Source organism: Hylobates moloch, unplaced genomic scaffold, assembly GCF_009828535.3.
Source record: "Hylobates moloch isolate HMO894 unplaced genomic scaffold, HMol_V3 SCAFFOLD_6, whole genome shotgun sequence".
Taxonomy (NCBI): Eukaryota; Metazoa; Chordata; class Mammalia; order Primates; family Hylobatidae; genus Hylobates; species Hylobates moloch.
Window position 1 is genome coordinate 84,813,654 of NW_026652281.1, and position 19,899 is coordinate 84,833,552.

At 42.4% G+C, this 19,899-nt stretch overlaps 1 protein-coding gene across 2 annotated transcripts in view; it reads left to right on the top strand.

Annotated features, from left to right (window-relative positions):
• LOC116471225 (UPF0547 protein C16orf87) overlaps nt 1-16,181 on the top strand; it is a 130,022-nt gene extending 113,841 nt beyond the window's left edge. The window contains exons 13-16 of one of the 2 annotated variants that reach the window (XM_058440955.1): nt 5,704-5,832; nt 7,635-7,787; nt 8,748-8,880; nt 10,660-11,988. In XM_058440955.1, coding sequence (XP_058296938.1) covers nt 5,704-5,832; nt 7,635-7,787; nt 8,748-8,880; nt 10,660-10,719 — 475 coding nt within the window. In that variant the 3' untranslated portion in view covers nt 10,720-11,988. Of the gene's footprint in view, nt 1-5,703; nt 5,833-7,634; nt 7,788-8,747; nt 8,881-10,659 lie in introns of both variants that reach the window. The other variant, XM_032157280.2, reaches the window with a different exon arrangement.
• Nucleotides 16,182-19,899: the final 3,718 nt, after the last annotated feature.

Below are 19,899 nucleotides of genomic sequence, written 5' to 3' on the forward strand. Positions count from 1 at the left end.
ACGCCTGGCCCCGATGGCTGTTTTCCATGCAGAAGTAGTTTTGTTATTTCATGGCCACACGGTATCCTCCACTACATCCACGAGTGGAAGGAAACACAGCATCGCCCCTGGATGCAGAGCCGCGTGCCTGAGCTCAGCTCTGCCTTCCAGCACCTGCCTCCCAAGCAGCACCTACACCCTCAGTGCTGGTCTTCCTGGTCACTCCTCCACTGGTTGAAGTGTAAACGTTACCCATTTGCAATGTGATGATGCATTTTCAGTGCCCCATGTGCTGCTAGTGTAACTGCAGGAGGAATTTCACATCATCCCACGAGGTCTTCAGGGTCTCTATCACACAGTGTATTGTAGTTCATGAACAGACAGAAAATCACATTCATTCTATCATGTTAGCAAATTGCTTAGTATTTTCCCTGATAATGTGCTATAAAATTCAGATGCCTCCCACATGCTTGCACGTTGTATACACTAGGGCAGTGTTTCTCAACCTATTTCATTATCACTGCCTGCCCCGTAGTGAGCCCTTTTTGACTTTATTTCCCCAATCGCCTAGTCCCCCTATGCCATGAAATTTAATACCACTGATGTACTGTGTATCTGTTTATGTGCTGTGGCCCTTCGGAGAGCCATAAACCATTGCAATAGCTAAGGTTGTTTTGTCCCCCAAGAACCAATGTTTGTCCCCCATGGGGCAATATTGTCTTCACTGAGAATGCACACGCTGGTGTATGCAGTACACTCTCAAATACCTGATGGCCCGCTGCCAAATGAGCATTTGCAGGGACACATTGTGAACACTGAGAAAGAAGCAATCACTGGATGCCCCTGGAATCAGGGAAGGCTTTTCTGAGCGGTTGGCAGGGACTGGTAGACAGGATTTGCTGTCTGCAGGCAATGCTGCTATGCTGGCAAATGCTTCAGCACCAACCTGGGGGAGTGGGGAGTGAGAGGGGATGGGTTTGATTTGTAATCTTTGCCAGCGTTTGCTAATTACACGCTACCAAGATGATATCACTGAAGGTGGAGTTGGAAGGAGAGGCACTCAGGACTCCCATGCACCTGAGAGCCAGCTCTAGTGCAGCACTGCCTGGAGGGGAGGTGGGGGGCCCTGTGAGTTATGGGCTGAGAATAGGGTGCATGCCATGTATGTGTGGGCCGGTCAGGGGAACATACAGTGGAAGACGAGGGCACTAATGGGGAATCCTGAATGCGAGGCTCACACGTCTGAACATGATCCTGTAGGCCACAGAGTCTTACCTGGTGGGGAGGTGAAAAGGGCTGTAGGTCAATTTACCAAAAATTAGTCAAGCCAAAAGCCTCCATGCTGAGTGGCTGTTTGGGGAAAAACTCTCAAATTGTATTTCCTCTGCTCTCACACCACAACAAACAACACTGAAGACTTCTGTGATCAAAAGCGGGCAGGTGGGTTCCCTACCAGCGAGCAGTGGATGCCAGCTGGGTGTCCTGCAGTTCAGTTCCGACATCCCCTACCGGGAGATAGCTTCAGATCCCACAGGTTGAGGGCTCAGTCCTCAAGGATACCCCCTCTTCCCCCAGACGCTGGTCACAAGTACAGGCCCCTGGAGCTTCTGATGGAATGTCTTCATGTTGGGGTTCCTAAGACCCCCTCTTTGGGTTTGCTTAATTTGCCGGAATGGCTCAAATAACTCAAGGAAATGCTTACTTACATTTACCTGTTTATATTACAAAGAATACAGGTGAAGAGGGGCATAGGGCAAGGTATGGGGGAAGGGGCATGGAGCTTCCATGCCTTCCCTGGGTGTCCCCCCTCTCCAGGAATCTCCCCGTGTTCAGCCATCGGGAAGCTCTCCAACCCTGTGCCTCTTTTATGGAGGCATCAATACATAGGCATGATTGACAATGGCATAGAAAGGTGATTGGACAAAAAGCCCATGATCTAAACCCAGCAAGGCCTGTCTTTTTCTTAGCCTCTCTGTGTTTCATTCCTTCCTTTAGGGTAGGGGGCAGGACCCTCTCTAGAATGAGAGTCTTTTGATCCACAGTCAGATTAGAGTCCTGCCTTGGGCAGGACTATATATATATATATACACACACACACAAACACACACATACACACACACACACATATATATATATGCGGGCTATATATCTCTCTCATAACATCTATCTATCCATCTATCTATCCCATAACACTACAGTGCCCAATCCATTCAAAACTGTCAGACAAATTCCTTAACCTGGTCAAGGGCAAGAATTCTGCTGGCAGAACCAGAAGCAGAGAGCAAGTTCCAGAAAATAAACATGGTGCCACATGTAAGAGCAGGCCACTCATGGAAAACAGCTGGGCTCTGGTGATGGGCAGGCACCCAGAACCCATGATAATGCAGGAAACCGCACTCCGTGGGGCCGGGCTGGCAGAGACACAGGTTCTGGCTGTGAGGTGGACCAAAAACGTCAAAAACAACCTCCATCATCTGGCACACAGGTCATTCAGCAGTTTTATTTAGCAAATTGTTTTTTGCCAAACTGGCCTGCTTCTTTCCTGGCACTGTATCTTTCCAAGAGGATCTGTGGGGGTTTTGCAGGTTAAGGAAGCATATTTCATGCTGCAGAATAACTAAATGTTTGTAAAGACAAAGGGAATGCTAATTTCTCCCCAATACAAACTATTGAAAATAAAGTTGGTTTTCAGCAGGGACATGGCTCCTGGTGCAGTGGAGGCACGTATTTGTACAATTCTCCGATATCAGGACCTCCAGCAAGAGGGACCAGGGTTGTCCCAGGCCAGGCAGTGAGAGCCATCAGTGCATCTAAATAGTGACATGTCCACGGTTAAGGCTGGAGACACAATGGAAATTATCTTAAACATGTTGGGAGTCCCCTGACTCCCAGTCCAGTGCTCAGACTAGAGTCAGAGCACAAAAGATCCCATTTCATCAGATCCTTTGGCAGAGTAAGAGGATGCCTTCCCCAAGCCCTGTGAGGATACGGTCTCCTATTTGACTTTATGGCCATAGATAGACTTGTGCTAAGAATATGAAGAGAGCATTTTGATGGATATTTTGACAGCTTTGGGGTGAATGTCTCAGTTAGCTATTGCTGCAATACTGCTGTGTAACAAACCACCCCAAAACCAGAGGCTTAACATGACAGTAATTTATTCCCATCCATACATTTGTGATTTAGCTGGGGGAGTGGTATGCTGGATGCAACTTTAACTAGTACTTACTGTATTAGCTCATGATAAGGAGTTTTGTAATCCAGTTGTTAAACACAGTCATTAGTAAGAATTAAATTCTATAAGTTTACAAACAAAGAAATTAAAATAGAAGATACTAAATATTCAGACTCCATTGCTTCCTAACTATGCTGCTGTGCTCTGTGCTTGAGGTTGCTTCTGCCCATCGTGTCTCTATGGTGGAAATACTTGAGGGGGGTGCCACTGTGCAGCTCTTCCCACCTTCGTTCAGTGATGCCATGATAATACCTTGACATTGACCATGGTGAAATTGGTATCTACACCATAGAAATTGCAAATGCTACAAATTGGGGCTTTAAAACAACAACAAAAACAAATAGATGACTGTGAAGCATTTACCCACATACCCCTGACTGGGAGTCGCTGATCTAGACTGGGCACAGTTGGGCTTGCATCCAGGGTGCAGGTCAGTGAGGGTGGGTCTGCTCTGTGTGCCCTCGTTCTCATGGTGATGGTGAAGGAGAAAGAGGACAAGTTCTGATGGCCTAGGTTGGCATGGGCCCACTGTCAGTGGGGTGGGGGATGATATATTACACCTCTTGTGGAGGGAACTACAAAGTCATATGACACGAGGTGTGGCTGTGGGGCACGATGAGGCACTGGGAACAGTAATGCAACCTGGGAGAGTGGCTTTGGGGGCTTCTCCTTGAGGGGAAGGCTGTTCCCTTAGTTGGAGTTCACCTCCTGATCCTTGAGTCCTGGGTCAGCTGCTGGGCAGGGGAGGGGCAGGTGCCAGAGGAGCGCTTGCCCCCCTAGGCCCAGTCCTTCAACCCCCAGCACCTTGCTGCTCTTTCACTGGATGAGCTCAGCTGTGTTGGCACTGCGTCTTTGTCTGCCTGGCTCTCAGCAAATTTGGAGGAGAGGAGACTGCTCTCTGAAAGCTGATTTAAAGGAAGCAGGGCATATTGGCAGAATATTCATTTTATTTATTTTATTATTGTTATTCTCAATTGCCTCATCTATAAAATGGGGACAATAATCCTATGTATTTCATAGGGCTATTGGGAGGCGGGAAAGAGATGCTACGCATGTATAAAACTTTTAGCATAGTATCTGGCAAATAAAGTGCCCATGAAATTTTAGCTAGAGACTCTTTTTCTTCAAGAGTGATTCTAAAACACAGTTTGCCCCCCTTTCCCACTCAACCATCGACTCTCTTCCTAGCCTTAAACTTCGTGTCCAGAACTTTTTCTAATTTTTTATTTTTGGAATTGTGGTTAAAAAAATACATAACATAAAAGTTACCACCTAGTGTCCATCAGTGGATAAAAAATCTGGGGTGTATATATGCAGACAAATACTGTTCAGCTTCAAAAGATAAGGGAATCCTGTCATTTGCAGCAACATGGATGAGGATGACCCTGTAGGGCATTATGTTAGGTGAAATAAGCCAGGCTCAGAAAGACAAGTACCACATGATCTCACTTAGGTGTGGAATCTAAAAAAGACAAACTCTTACAGGCAGAGAGTTGGATGGTGGTTACCGAAGGCAGGGCAGGTGGCACTGGGGAGATGTCGGCCAAAGGATACAATATTTCACTTAGAAAGGAGGAATAAATTCAAGAGAGCCATTGTACTACATGGTGATTATAGTTAATGTATTGTATACTTCAGAATTGCCAAGAGAATAGATTTTAAGTGTTCTCACCACAAAAAATAAGTATGTGAGGTAATACTTATGTTAATTAGCTTGATTTAGCCATCCTACAATGTACACATGTATCAAAGCATCATATATACCGGCTGGGTGTAGTGGCTCATGCGTGTAATCCAGCACTTTGGGAGGCCCAGACAGGCGGATTTTTTGATCTCAGGAGTTTGAGACCAGCCTGGGCAACATGGTGAAACCTCATCTCTACAAAATATACAAAAAATTAGTCAGATGTGGTGGCACGTGCCTGTAGCCCCAGACACTTAGGAGGCTGAGGTGAGAGAGTTGCTTGAGCCTGGGAGGCGGAGGTTGCAGTGAGCCGAGATCTTATCACTGCACTCCAGCCTGGGTGACAGAGTGAGACCCTGTCTCAAAAAAGGAAAAAAAAAAAGGCATCATATATACCATAAATATATACAATTAGTACATTCACATTGTTGTGCAACCAATCTCCAGAACTTTTTCATCTTGCAGAACTGAAATTCTATACTCATTAAATAATAACTTTCCATTTTCCGCCTGCCCCAACTGCTTCCTAATTTCTGTTTCTATAAATTTGACTATTGAAAGAAGCAAATGCCTGGAGGAGGAAGACTGTAGTTTTCTGATTCTATCACTGACTTAGAAAAGCCTGAAGTTTGGGGCCTGGGATCTGATTATTCCCCAGTAATTCACAGGTGTAATGTGGGTGTGGGGTCCAGGCCATATGGCTGATGGGAAGTGGGGAAAGTCTGCATCCCTCCAGAAATGAGCCCCAGCACCACATCTCCCAGGCCTCACCCCATGGTTCTTTGTACCCTCCCCTCCTCCCCAGGTACAAGCCTCGAGAGAAGCTGAAGGTGAACTTAGGCACTCCTGAGTTCCTGGCCCCAGAAGTCGTCAACTATGAGTTTGTTTCATTCCCCACAGACATGTGGAGTGTGGGAGTCATCACCTACATGCTGTGAGTGCTTAGCACCCTGGCTCTAAGGTGGGGATGGGGGTCATTTGTCTTCCTTTGGGTAATCTTAGAAGCAAAATTTTGAGCACAAGTAGTCTATTTGGGAAGTAACCCCAGGAAACCCCAATGGAGGAATAGGGTAGTGAGATGGGGAAGGAAAGGAGCCAGGGAAGTGTATGTTATCAAGCCAGTTACCGTATTTACAAGGCAGTTGTATTTCCAAGTTATCATTTTAGTAGGTTAATATTGAAAAAATTGAGATGTGCTGATATTATTCCCTGGAACAAAGGTCTAAAGGTCTGTTTCTCGGTGAGGAAGGCCTACTTGGGCTTCAGCAGCTGTATCAAAGTTATGGGTTGAGCTGGGCATGGTGGCTTATGCCTGTAATCGCAGCACTTTGGGAGGCCAAGGTGGGAGGATTGCTTGAGCTAAAGAGTTCAAGACCATCCTGGGCAACATAGGGAGACCCTGTCTCTACCAAAACCAAAAAAAAATTAGCTGGGCATGGTGGTGCATACCTATTGTCCCAGTTACTAGGGAGACTGAGGTGGGAGGATTGCTTGAGCCTGCAGTGAGCCATGATCATGCCATTGCATTCCAGCCTGAGTGACAGAGCAAGACCATGTCTCAAAAAAAAAAAAATAATAAAGTTATGGCTTGAGCCATTGAATTTTTTGGTACTGAGACATAAAAGTAATAACTGAAAATAACAAAGGTATTCATGACCCAGGAGTAAGGCCCGATTGTGGGCAACTGGAGTTTCACTCTGCTGGGGAATTCCAGAATCCATCATGGAATACCCCCTAAGAGTTATTTCATCTAGGGGGTATTTATATGCTAACTCTTATCAGTTATTCCTTGTGGACTAATGGAGATGGGGTGGAATTGATTTCCTGATACTTCTGGGTGGGTAAAGCAAGCTTCAGCTGGAGAGAAAGCCCTCCAGCAAAGACATGCAGGTGCTTTGGTACAAATGGAGGTGGATCATGCCAGGAGTTTGAGGCTGCAGTGAGCTATGATTGCACCATAGCACTCCAGCCTGGGTGACAGAATGAGGCCCTGTTTAAAGACAAAACAAAATAAAAACCCAAATGAGGCTGGAGTGCACCAAAGGGGTAAGGGGGTGGGGGGCAGCGCAGGATACCCTTTGTGGCATCATTGAACCTCTGTGCTCTCTGTTTTCTTCTCTGTCCAGCTGTGGACTTCCCGTGGCTGCTTCCTCAGAGGTAAAGTCATGTTTTACTTCTGGTCTCCCGATTATTGTGTAACTGCTACGCACTGTCCCTGCACTCAGATATGGGAGCTGCACCAGGCTGGGGAAGTTCAGATCCCTAAGGCTGGCAGTCAGGGTGTCCTGATTCTCTACCCTCCCTCAAGCAGGAGCCTAATAAAGCCCATTTTCCTTTGGCTTGGGGCCTGGGTAGCATCTAAATAAGCCTGGCTGTCTCAAGGACATGCAAGGCTGTTTCTATTTCTAAAATTAAATCAATGTGTACTTGATAACTGGGCATACCAAGTTGGGCCCTAATTTTACTCTTTACTTCAGGAATGAGGTGGAAAGAGGTGAGCACAAGAGGGGACTTACTCCAAAAATTCTTCTTGCCTCCGAATTTTAAATCCTTCCACTTCCTCCCTTTAATGAACACACTAGACTCCATCCTGTGGAGAAGTAGTGGAGGTGCTTTTCTTTTGAACCCTCTTGGTTCTGGCTAGGTCCACTTGAACTCTGTAAGCTTTTCTATTCTGCCGATGCATGTTGGCAAATGTGGCCTCCACCTACTGATGGTCCTTTCTCTCTTCTACAGACTCAGTGGCTTGTCCTCATTTCTAGGGGAAACAGATGCAGAGACCATGAATTTCATTGTAAACTGTAGGTGGGATTTTGATGCTGACACCTTTGAACGGCTCTCGGAGGAGACCAAGGACTTTGTTTCCCGGTTGCTGGTCAAAGAGAAGAGGTACCTTTCATTGCTTGTCACTCATGAGCCCTTCTGATGGGGACCCCAGGTCTGAGAGCTGGGCAGGACTGCTAACCGTGAAGGTCCTTCTTCCTGTGGACAAACTCCATTCAAGATTTCTTAGTTTGCTACTTCTTTGGAAAAATAAAGGGAACAGAGAAAGGGACAGGAAATCAATGAAACAACAAACAAGTAGGGGCATAAAATATAGTTTTAGAAAGAAGCATATGTAGATTGGTCCTGCAAGTTATCAGTTGTCATAGGCTAAGGTTGAAAAAAAGAACTGAGATATGCAGATGTTATTTCCAGAATAAAGATCTGAATACCTTGTTTCTTGGTGAAGAAGATCTATTTAGGCTTCAGCATCTATATCAAAGTCATGGGTCAAGCCGTTTGAGTTTTGTGATACTCAGAATAAGGTAATAACTGGACATAACCAAAGGTATTAACAACCCAAGGCTAAGGCCCAAGATTCTGGGCTCTAAGACAGCTTGTGTTTCCTTGACTTTTACAATTTTGTTTCTTTCTGACTGTGAAAAGTTATGTGAGAGGAAAAAAAATTCTAAGTCAGATGAACAAGTTGCCTTCATACTCTGGAAGGAGAAATGAGCTTCCTTCAAATTTCCTGTTCTTTTGCTTCTTTAAGAGCAATTCTAGGCATAGCTAGCCTTCCTACTGCCCTGCCTCAACTTCTCAGCCCGTTCTGGGAAGTGGTTCCTCCCAGAATCACTGGAATATGTTCCCGCTTATAGAGGTCAGAGAACATTTTGCTGACAACCTTCTGGCACTTTGAAGGAAGGGAATTTTAGACACAAGGAGTTCCCTTTTTGGTACATGGCATGAATCTGCCTAAATGATTAATCCGTTCCACTGACTCAGGCTTCCTACCCAATTGAACAGATTTATGGATGAGAAAAGGCAAGTCCAACTAAAAGTCTTAACTGCTCTTTGATTTCACAGCTGCAGAATGAGTGCCACACAGTGCCTGAAACATGAGTGGCTGAATAATTTGCCTGCCAAAGCTTCAAGATCCAAAGCTCGTCTCAAATCCCAACTACTGCTGCAGAAATACATAGCTCAAAGAAAATGGAAGGTATTTGGTTTTTCTCTTAGTAAAGGTGGAATTTGTCATCCTAATCTGTCCTTGGAAAAAACTGCAGCTAAGTTTTCTTTTCTTTTCTTTTCTTTTTTTTCTTCTTTTTGGGTTTGTTTTTATAGACAGGGTCTTGCTCTGTTGCCCAGGCTGGAGTATAGTGGCATGATGATGGCTCACTGTAACCTTAAATTCCTGGGTTCAAGCAATCCTCCCACCTCAGCCTCCTAAGTAGCTGGGACTACAGGCATGTACCACCATGCCTTGCTAACTTTTCTATTTTTGGCACAGACAGGGTCTTGTTAAGTTGCCTAGGATGGTCTTGAACTCCTGACCTCAAGCAATCCTCCTGCCTCAGCCTCCCAAAGTGCTGGCATTACAGGCATGAGCCACTGCACCCAGCCTGTAGCCAAGTTTTTACTTACATTTTGATTCTAAACAGAAAGATTATTTGGGGGGAAAATCTCTCTCATGTCAAAAGCTGCTAGCTTGATTTAAAAATGTCACAGAGCAAAAATAACTGGCATAAAACTTACATTTGGTTTGTGCTTATATGGACACTTGAAGTGACAGAATGAAGCTTAAGTGTATGTTCTCAGTGGCAATCACGGTGAAGCTCCTGAACTAACTGCTTAGAGCTTGAGGCCTGATTCTTCCACATTTCAGAAATGGGAGATAAGAAAGGCCTGTTGTAAACAATTCTCTTGTTTACAACAGAATTCTTTAGTACCATGGACATAAAACCTATCTTAAAAGCAGTTGTGATCCAGGGAAGTGGCTTCCAACAATTTAATATGGACTTAGATCCTCACTGGGGATCCAAAAGCACAAACAAAACCCTTTATGTATGGAGCCAGTACACAAGAATACCTATACGTGTACACACATACCGGGAAACACACACACACACAACAAAAATTTGACTCAGGCGTGGTAGCCTGCACCTATAGGCCCAGCTATTCGGGAGGCTGAGTGGGGAAGATCACTTGAGTTCAGGAGTTTGAGGCTGCAGTGAGCCGTGATCACGCCAGTGTACTCCAGCCTGGGTGACAGAGGGAGACTCCCATCTCTGTTTTAAAAAAAAATCACAACATTTTCTCTAACAGAGTATGATGTATTCTGATATTTTCTATTCTGTGCCACTTGGTTTTATTTTTTAAACGCTGTTCACAACCCACCAATTTGAATTCATGACCCACTGCTTGGTTGTGAATCACAATTTGAGAAACACTGTTCTGTCAAAGCATGATGTAGGCTGATAAAAAATAAAAATAAGACACTGTTCTAGGGTGCTCCATTTTTCATGTGAAAAGGGCAGGATAAACCTGGGTAACATAGTGAGACCATATCTTTACAAACAAGACAAAAATTAGCCAGTCCTGGTGGTGGTTGCCTGCAGTCCCAGCTACTTGGGAGGCTGAGGTGGGAGGATTGCTTGAGCCCAGGAGGTAGAGGTTGCAGTGAGCCAAGATCACGCCACTGCACTCCAGCCTGGGCAACAGAGCCAGACCTCATCCCCACCCCCCACCCCCTCCCCAAAAAAAGAAAAAAAAGGGGGCAGGATGATGTATCTTCCCACTTCATATTTACTCCCAACATGCCCCTGAAAGTCATGTGACTATTCCATAATTATTTTAGAAACTTGTCTCCCCTTTAGGTTATCAGATTTAAACCAACCCCAGTGGCTGGACTCACTTAAATCCTTTTATTGTTTCTTCATAAAGCCACTGGTCTAAAATACATGCTTTTTCTTTTCTTTTCTTCTCTCCTTGCCTCAAGAAACATTTCTATGTGGTGACTGCTGCCAACAGGTTAAGGAAATTTCCAACTTCTCCCTAATCTTCAACTCTGCTGCTCCAATGGGTCCAGAAATTACTGAGGCCAGTGGTGAAGTGAAGAGATGACTCAAACATTTAAATAATTTGGTTTTTGTATTATTGATTCCACTTATTTTGTAAAAATAGTTATGGCTGCTGCCTTCGTTGTAGATGAAAAGTGGCTGTAAAGAAGCTTCCTAAGAACGTTTTTTTCCTGCCTTGTAAGATCACTACATGTGAAATGCTCTGTGTACTTTTCAAATATACCTACTTTTGGTGGTAAGTGTAAGGATGCTTTAGGTAGGTACTTTGCATCTGTCAAATGTAAATTCTAAACTCACACTGATTAAAGAACTCAGTAGACTACTTTGCAGGGGCCATATTATTCAGTATTATCTCCTCCAGTACAAAGAATTCCTAGAATTTTGATTTCCTCAGGTGTGAGCTGACATTTTATTGTACTACCCCATTCTTGTGTCAAGCCATGTGGATTTAGGACAGTGATCTTCAAACTTGCTTTAACTTATGCTCCCTTTTGAGAATCAGCATCACTTGAAATGTCAAAATATGTCAACTGTCATAGCCAAATCAGAGAAGTGATCATTTTGAGTGTACTTTTAAAATCTCCACACACCTCCACCTCTCTCCTAATTCTGCCCTGTCTTAACCCCTCTGTCTTGGTTATAAATTTCTGGTCTTGTAAGTCTGGAAGCTGATAGGCAATTTATGAAAGAGATAAGAATGTAATGAGGTTCAGCTTTCTGAGAAACACAGAAATGATACATCCTGAGACATAAAGGAAAGCTGCTGCTCTTCTGCTGCCTCAGGCTGTAGCACTCTCAGTGTTGTCACTCTACACGTACACTTCCTATATATATGTACAGTTGACCTTTGAACAGGGCTTGAATTGCACAGTCAACTTATACATGGATTTTCTTCCACCTTTGCCACCCCTGAGACAGCAACACCATGCTCTCCTCTTCATCCCACTCTGCAGCCTACTCAACAGGAAGATGATGAAGATGAACGCCTTTATGATGATCCACTTTCACTTAATGAATAGTAAACATATGTTCTCCTCCTTATGATTTTAGTAACTTTTCTCTAGCTTACTTTATTGTAAGAATACAGTATATAAGCCGGGTGCGGTGGCTCCTGCCCATAATCCTAGCACTTTGGGAGATTGAGGCAGGCAGATCACTTGAGGTCAGGAGTTCAAGACCAGCCTGGCCAACACAGTGAAACCCTGTCTCTACTAAAAATACAAAAATTAGTGGGGCGGGGTGGCAGATGCCTGTAATGTCAGCTACTCAGGAGGCTGAGGCAGGAGAATTGCTTGAACCCAGGAGGCGGAGTTTGCAGTGGGCCAAGATTGCACCACTGCACTCCAGCCTAGGCAACAAAGCAAGACTCCGTCTCAAAAAAAAAAAAAAAAAGAGAGAATACAGTGTATGTATACACACACACACACATACACGTATGTGTGTATGGGTGTTAATTGACTGTTTATATTATTGATAGGGCTTCCAGTCAACATTAGGCTATTAGTAGTTAAGTTTTTGGGGAGACAAAAGTTATACTCAGATTTTCGACTGCAAGGGGGTAGGTACTCCTGGCCCTCACATTGTTCAAAGGTCCACTGTACATTTAAACACTTTTCTATACACATTAGAGTAGCCCTGTCATCCCTTCACTGAAATCATACTGTTCTCAACATGGCAAGCAACTAACACTTTTTTTTTTTTGAGACAGGGTCTCACTCTGTTGCCCAGGCTGCAGTGCAGTGGTGTGATCTTGGCTCACTGCAGCCTCCGCCTCCTGGGCTCAGGTGATCATGAGTAGCTGGGATTATAGATGCCTGCTACTACACCCAGCTAATTTTTGTATTTTTAGTGGAGACAGGGTTTTGCTGTGTTGAGCTCAAGCGATCCACCTGCCCCAGCCTCCCAAAGTGCTGGGATTATAGGTGTGAGCCACCACACCAAGCTTCAACTAATACATATACGAACTTGAATACATGTATATTTAGATACTTTACCAACTTGTAAAATGGTTAAAAGGAGTACTTTATTATTAAAAAATACACAATCTTTTAAATTTCCTTCCTTCTACATGATTTTTGTGCTATTCCCATTTTTTTCTCAAGTGAGCAGCTTTAGTTTTTGTTTTTTTTTTTTTTTTGAGAGAGTCTTCCTCTGTCACCCAGGCTGGAGTGCACTGGTGTGTTCTTGGCTCATTGCAACCTCTGCCTCCCGGGTTCAAGTGATCTTGTGCTTCAGCCTCCCAAGTAGCTGGGATTACAGGTGTGTGCTGCCACGCCCAGCTAATTTTTGTATTTTTAGTAGAGATGGGGTTTTGCCATGTTGGCCAGGCTGGTCTCGAACTCCTGACCTCAGGTTATCCACCTGTCTTGGCCTCCCAAAGAGCTGGGAATAGAAGCATGAGCCACGGTGCTCGGCCTCAGGTGAGCAGCTTTAGTCAATGTTGTGAATTTTAGATTTTAATTAGACACGCAACAGTTTCACCACCTTTCAGGATTTTTGTCTCATAACAGAGGCTCTTGTTTTTTGACAGAGAGGTAGGCAGGTGGAGAGGTTATCCTGCTGCTGCAGTTCTCAAGTTGTTACATTTCCTCTGGAAGGCTAACCCTTGTTGGGAACTAACAGTTTCAGTACCAGCAAGTCTAGGCCTCCTCCAAGTTGGTCAGCTGAAGAATGAACATCAGAAGACACAGCTGCTGGAAGTTGTCCTTTGATGAGACAGTGATAGTGATTTAGTAAAATGTCTTATTTTTTAAATGTCTGTTATCTTTCTTTAAAAGTTTCTTTGAGGGCAGCCTCCAGAAGGAGCTAGAGAGTATATTTTATAGTTCTATTGTGGTTCATACCCTGTTTTGGACTTAAGATTCTGGAGAATGCTATGAAACATCTCCCCAGAAAAAGGTAGTTAATTACCATATCTAGAGCAGCACTGCCCAACAAAAATATAGTACAGGCTATACACATAATTAAAACATTTCTAGTAACTTCTCTAACAAAACCCATTGAAAGTCAATTTTAATAATTTATGTAACTTAGTGTATCAAAAATATTTCAATATGTAATCAATATAAAATTGAGATATTTTACCAGCTACTAGGGAGGCTGAGGCCAGAGAATCGCTTGAACCCAGGAGGTAGAGGTTGCAGTGAGCCAAGATCACACCATTGAACTCCAGCCTGGGCGACAAGAGCAAAACTCTGTCTCAAAAAAAAAAGAGGTATTTTATATTCCTTTTCTCATACTAAGTCTCCAAAATCTGGTATATTTTACACTTAAAAACACATGTCAAGGCTGGGCATGGTGGCTCACATCTGTAATCCCAGTACTTTGGGAGGCCAAGGTGGGCAGATTGCTGGCCAACATGGTAAAACCCCATCTCTAAAAATACAAAAATTAGCTGGGCGTGGTGGCGCACACCTGTAATCCCAGCTACTTGGGAGGCTAAGGCACAAGAATCACTTAAACAGGAGGTGGGGGTTGCAGTGAGCTGAGATCACACCACTGCACTCCAGCCTGGGTGGCAGAGCAAAACTTTGTCCCCACCCCCCACAAAAAAAAAACCTGTCAATTCAGATGCTAGATTTTCATCAGACGTACTTAATCTGTATTTAGATGTCTTAAAACTTACTGTGGAAAATGTATTTACACACTCAAGTTGTTTGAAACATAACTCAGTTTTCCAATAACTGAAGTATCCACTTTTACATGTATTAAAATTAAATAAAATTAGAAATTCAGTTCTGCAGTTGCACTAGCTACATTTTAAGTGTTTAATAGCCACATGTGGTTAGTGGCGTCTATATTGGACTGGGCAGATCTAGAGAGAATCCTGTATCTACCAATTTTAATTTTTTTCCCTTTATGCTGTTATTCCTTACCTAGAGAAACAATTTCCCTCCAAAGTTCCTTTGAGGGGTCTGTTTAGGCCAGGCCCACACAAGTGAGCTATGTGGATTTTAGCATCCTTGATTTGAAATTTGAGGTTTTATGAAGTTTGAGTTTTTCTGGATATTTTTAGTACTTTGCTGGTGTGTACTTAGCTCAAATATTTGATTGCAACTGTGTTGGGTCAACTATTTCTAATGGGACTTTTCCATTTGCATGTACAGTCACTGGAAACTGCTGGGCAGAGAAACTCTAAAAGGTAGTTGGGGCCCACTTTTTCCACCTGTCAGATTGGTGAAGAATTGGTGAGGGTGTAGGGAAAATGGCATTCTCCCACTTTTGATGGATATGTATCCAAATAAAAGTCATGCCCATGCTTTCATCCAGAAATTTTATTTCTAGAAATTTATCCTTCCGTACTTGAACAATTGTATAGAGATTTATGCAAAATGATGTTTACTATAGCACTGTTGCTAATGGCCCAGTAAAAACAACCAACACATGCCTATTAGTTTGGTTTTAGTTAAATGAATTTTGCCACATCCATAGAGTGGAATACCTCACAGCTGTTATAGAGAGATCTAGATATACTGAAAGCCATTTTTTCTTAAAAAAATTATAGAATGTATATATGGTATCATCCCATTTGTGAAGAGACATATGCTTGTATGTACATTAAAAAATTGTAGGATATGCAAGAAACTTAACAGTGGAGTGTGAAAAGTGAGTGATTGGGAGAGGGGGAATTCCACTTTTCATTTATCTTTCTGAACCTTTTGAATCTTTTTTTTTTTTTTACAATGAGCATGTATTCCTTTTTTTTTTTTTTTCCAAGATGGAGTCTCACTCTTTTGCCAGGCTGGAGTGCAGTGGCGCAATCTTGGCTTACTGCACCCTCCACCTCCTGAGTTCAAGCGATTCTCCTGCCTCAGCCTCCCAAATAGCTGGGACTACAGGCATGCACCACCATGCCCAGCTAATTTTTGTGTTTTTAGTAGAGACAGGCTTTCAACATGCTGGCCAGGATGGTCTCAATTTCTTGACCTTGTGATCTGCCCACCTCAGCCTCCCAAAGTGCTGGGATTACAGGTGTGAGCCACTGCGCCTGGCCCGCATGTATTACTTTTATAATTAAAAATTCACAACTCAATGTCAAGTGCGAACCTTGTGTTGACCCTGATTTGAGCAAACAATAAAAAGATATTTTTGAGACATTTAGATTATGAATTTCCCATTTGATGATAGAGTTACTATTAATTTTGTGAGGTGTGATATTGGCAATGTGGTTAAATGACTTCAGAGAAAAAGGAAGGTATAGTTAAGTAAGTATGGCAACATCTAATAACTTGGGTCTAGGTGATGTGTATGGGTTTCATTATACTGTCCTCTTTACTGTTGTATTTGAAAACATTCATGACAAAAAAAACGTTTTAATCAGTTAAACCATGAAGAACTGTTAAAGAAGTGAGCTTCCAAAAAGTGTTTATAACAACAGTACTGAAACACACAAATTCACTAACTAGTAAGCATCTGTATTAGTCAAGGTTCTCTAGATGGACAGAACAGGATATATATATATATATATATATATAATGTGTATATATATATGTGTATATATATATAAAATATGTGTGTACATATATATATATGTATATAAAGGGGAGTTTATTAAGTATTAACTTACGTGATCACAAGGTCCCACAATAGGCTGTTTGCAAGCTGAGGGGCAAGGAGAGCCTGTCCGAGTTCCAAAACTGAAGAACTTGAAGTCCGATGTTTGAAGGCAGGAAGCATCCAGCACAGGACAAAGATGTAGGCTGGGAGGCTAGGCCAGTCTCTCCTTTTCACGTTTTACTGCCTGCTTTATATTTGCTGGCAGCTGATTAGATCGTGTCCACCAGAATAAGGGTGGATCTTTCCCAGCCCAGACTCATATGTTAATCTCTTTTGGCAGCACCCTCACAAACACACCCAGGATCAAACTTTGTATCCTTCAATCCAATCAAGTTGACACTCAGTATTAACCATCACAGCATTCATCACTGGGATTGTAACTGTGTTAGAAAACTGCAGAAAGGCTTCCTAGGAGGGCATTTGGACAAGACTGCTTTAAGGTAATTCCTCCACTCCCCAACTAATTTAAAAAAATAACTAAGTACATATTATATTGCAAATAATCAAAATACCATTACTTGCTTTCATGGCATAAAGAAAAAACAGACAATACTACTTATATTTATTCTCATATGCTACTTAAGGCTCAGAAATTTTAGATTTATCAGAATCACATCTTAACAGGGTAATTTAAAAGTGAATGTGCCTGATTAACTAAAAATGGATTAAAGACCTAAATGTAAGAGCTAAAACCATTTAACTCTTAGAAGAAAACAGGGGAAAAGCTTCATGACATTGGATTTGGCAATGATTTTTTGGATATGATAGCAAGAGTACGGACCACAGAAGTAAAAATAAATTGGACTATATCAAAATTAAAAGCTTCCATGCATCAAGGGCCATAATCAACAGAGTGAAAAGGCAACCTAAGGAATGGGAGAAAATATTTACCTGTCATATCTGATAAGGGTTAATATCTAGAATATATAAAGAGCTCCTACAACTCAACAACAAAAACCAAACAACCTGATTCAAAAAGGGGCATATTCGCTGTTTGTATATTTTCTTTAAAAAATGTCTATTCAAGTCCATGAAGAGATGCCCAACATCTTTCCCCTAATATTAGGGAAAAGCAAATCAAAACCACAATGAGGTAACACCTCACACCCATTAGGATGGCTACTATTAAAAAAAAAAAAAGAAAAACTAGAAAATAACAAGTGTTGGCAAAGATGTAGAGAAAGGGAACTGTGGGTGGAATGTAATATGGCATACCCTCTATGGCAGTTCCTCAAAAATTTAAAAATAGAGGCCGGGTGTGGTGGCTCATGCCTGTAATCCCAACACTTTGGAAGGCTGAGGAAGGTGGATCAGCTGAGGTGAGGAGTTCGAGACCAGCCTGGCCAACATGGCAAAACCCTGTCTCTACTAAGTAAACTACAAAAATTAGCCAGGCGTGGTGGTGGGCACCTGTAATCCCATCTACTTGGGAGGCTGAGGCAGGAGAATTGCTTGAACCTAGGAGGCAGAGTTTGCAGTGGGCTGAGATCGTGCCACCGCACTCCAGCCTGGGTGACAGAATGAGACTCCATCTCAATCAATCAATAGAATTACCATATGATCCAGCAATCCCATTTCTGAGTGTATACCCAAAAGAATTGAAAGCAGGGTCCTCAAGAGGTATTTGTACACACATGTTCATAGCAGCATTACTCAAATCAACCCAAGTGTCACACTGATGGATGAATAAACAAAATGTGGTATATACAACTGAATATTCAACTTTAAAAAGGAACTTCTGACACGTTACAACAATGGATAATCTCGAGAACATTATACTAAGTGAAAAAAGCCAGTCACAAATACTGTGATTCCACTTACATGAATCCTTAATCAAATTCAGAGACAGTGAGTACAATGGTGGTTGTCAGGGGATGTGGGGAGGAATGGGGAGTTGTTTAATGGTTAAGTCAGTTTTGCAAGATGAAAAAATTCTGGAGATTGGTTGCAAAACAAAATGACTACATAATACTTAACCATAAACACTTTAAAAAGATTAAGATAGTGTATTTTGTTACATATATTTTACTATAATTTTTAAGTAGGTGAATGTGCTTAACTTTACAGGGTGATAAGTACATTGCTTTTGACTCGAAGCTAGAAATCTAAATCTTGACACCAAGTAACAAATTACATAGCTTCTATTTTTTTGAGATAGTCTCGTCTGTCACCCAGGCTGGAGTGCTGTGGCACAATCTCGGCTCACGGCAACCTCCACCTTCTGGGTTCAAGCAATTCTCGTGCCTCAGCCTCCTGCGTAGCTAGGACTACAGGCGCCTGCCACCATGCCTGGCTAATTTTTTGTATTTTTTAGTAAGATGGGGTTTTGCCATATTGCCCAGGCTGGTCTCGAACTCCTGAGCTCGGGCAATCTGCCTGCCTCAGCCTCCCAAAGTGCTAAGACTACAGGCCTGAGCCATTGTGCTGGGTCTCAAATTACATACTTTCTTAATAAATGAGGCAGATTTATCAATTTTGGATCAAAGCCATAACAAGAGCTATTTAGTGAATGCCTTCTAAATGCTGTGCACTTCACAAATACAATAGTACCTTTAATCCTCACAAGGCAGGTATTTCTATTTTAGCTTTTTTTTTTTTTTTTTTTTTTAAGAGATGGGGTCTCCCTGTACTGCCCAGGCTGGAGTGCAGTGGCTATTCACAGGTGTGATCATAGCATACTTCAGACTTAAACTCTTTGGCTCAAGTGATCCTCCTGCCTTGGCCCCTGAGTAGCTGTGACTGTAGGTGCACACCACTGTGCCCAGCTTTTCTATTTTATAAATAGGAAAACTTAGGCTCAGTAAGATTTTGGGCTTTTGTTAGGGGAGAAGTGGCAGAGCCAGAATTTAAACCCAAGTGTGTGTGGTTCCAAAGCTCATGTTCATTCCCCAATACCACAGGCCTTGCCAGACATGCTTATGTTGGGACCATTTGATTGTGGTATTTCTTTAGCCTTAGTCTGCTAAAGTTCTAAAACTACAAAGGGTAGGGGGAAAAAAGAGACATCACCTTTAGTCATTCTAGATCTATGTAGCAGGTATTATTCATTACCTGTAGCAGATAAAAGGCAACCATTATTATTACTGATGTCATTCTAAGTAGATTTTAAACATTTGGATGCAATCCCTTTATCATGGAAATACTTAATTATATCATATATTCTTAATTTTAGTTAAAATCATGTCCGGCATGATGCCTTTAGCAACTTCTTACCATCCATGAAAAGGTCCTTTTCCATAGTCTGAAAATAAGTAGTATGTACTAAGTTTACATTTTTCAATATGTAGATATTTAAAAAAAGGCTTGATTTTATAAAAAGGTGCTAATGTTTAATTATGAGACCTCCATATGTGAGATTCTTTCTCTATTCTAATATTTTCTAAATGCTTACTCATAGCAGGTGCTGTGCTAAATGCTTTATATGTATTGGCTCAGAAACTCCTCCATATTATCTACGAGGTGGTACTATTTCTGCTCCTACTTTATAGATGAGGCATAAAAAAGTTAATTTGCTAAAGGTTTCACAGGTGATAAGTGGCTGAGCAAGGTTTTAAAGTCTGATTTGAGTTTGTGGTCTGGTGGGCAGTGTGGCTCAGTGGACA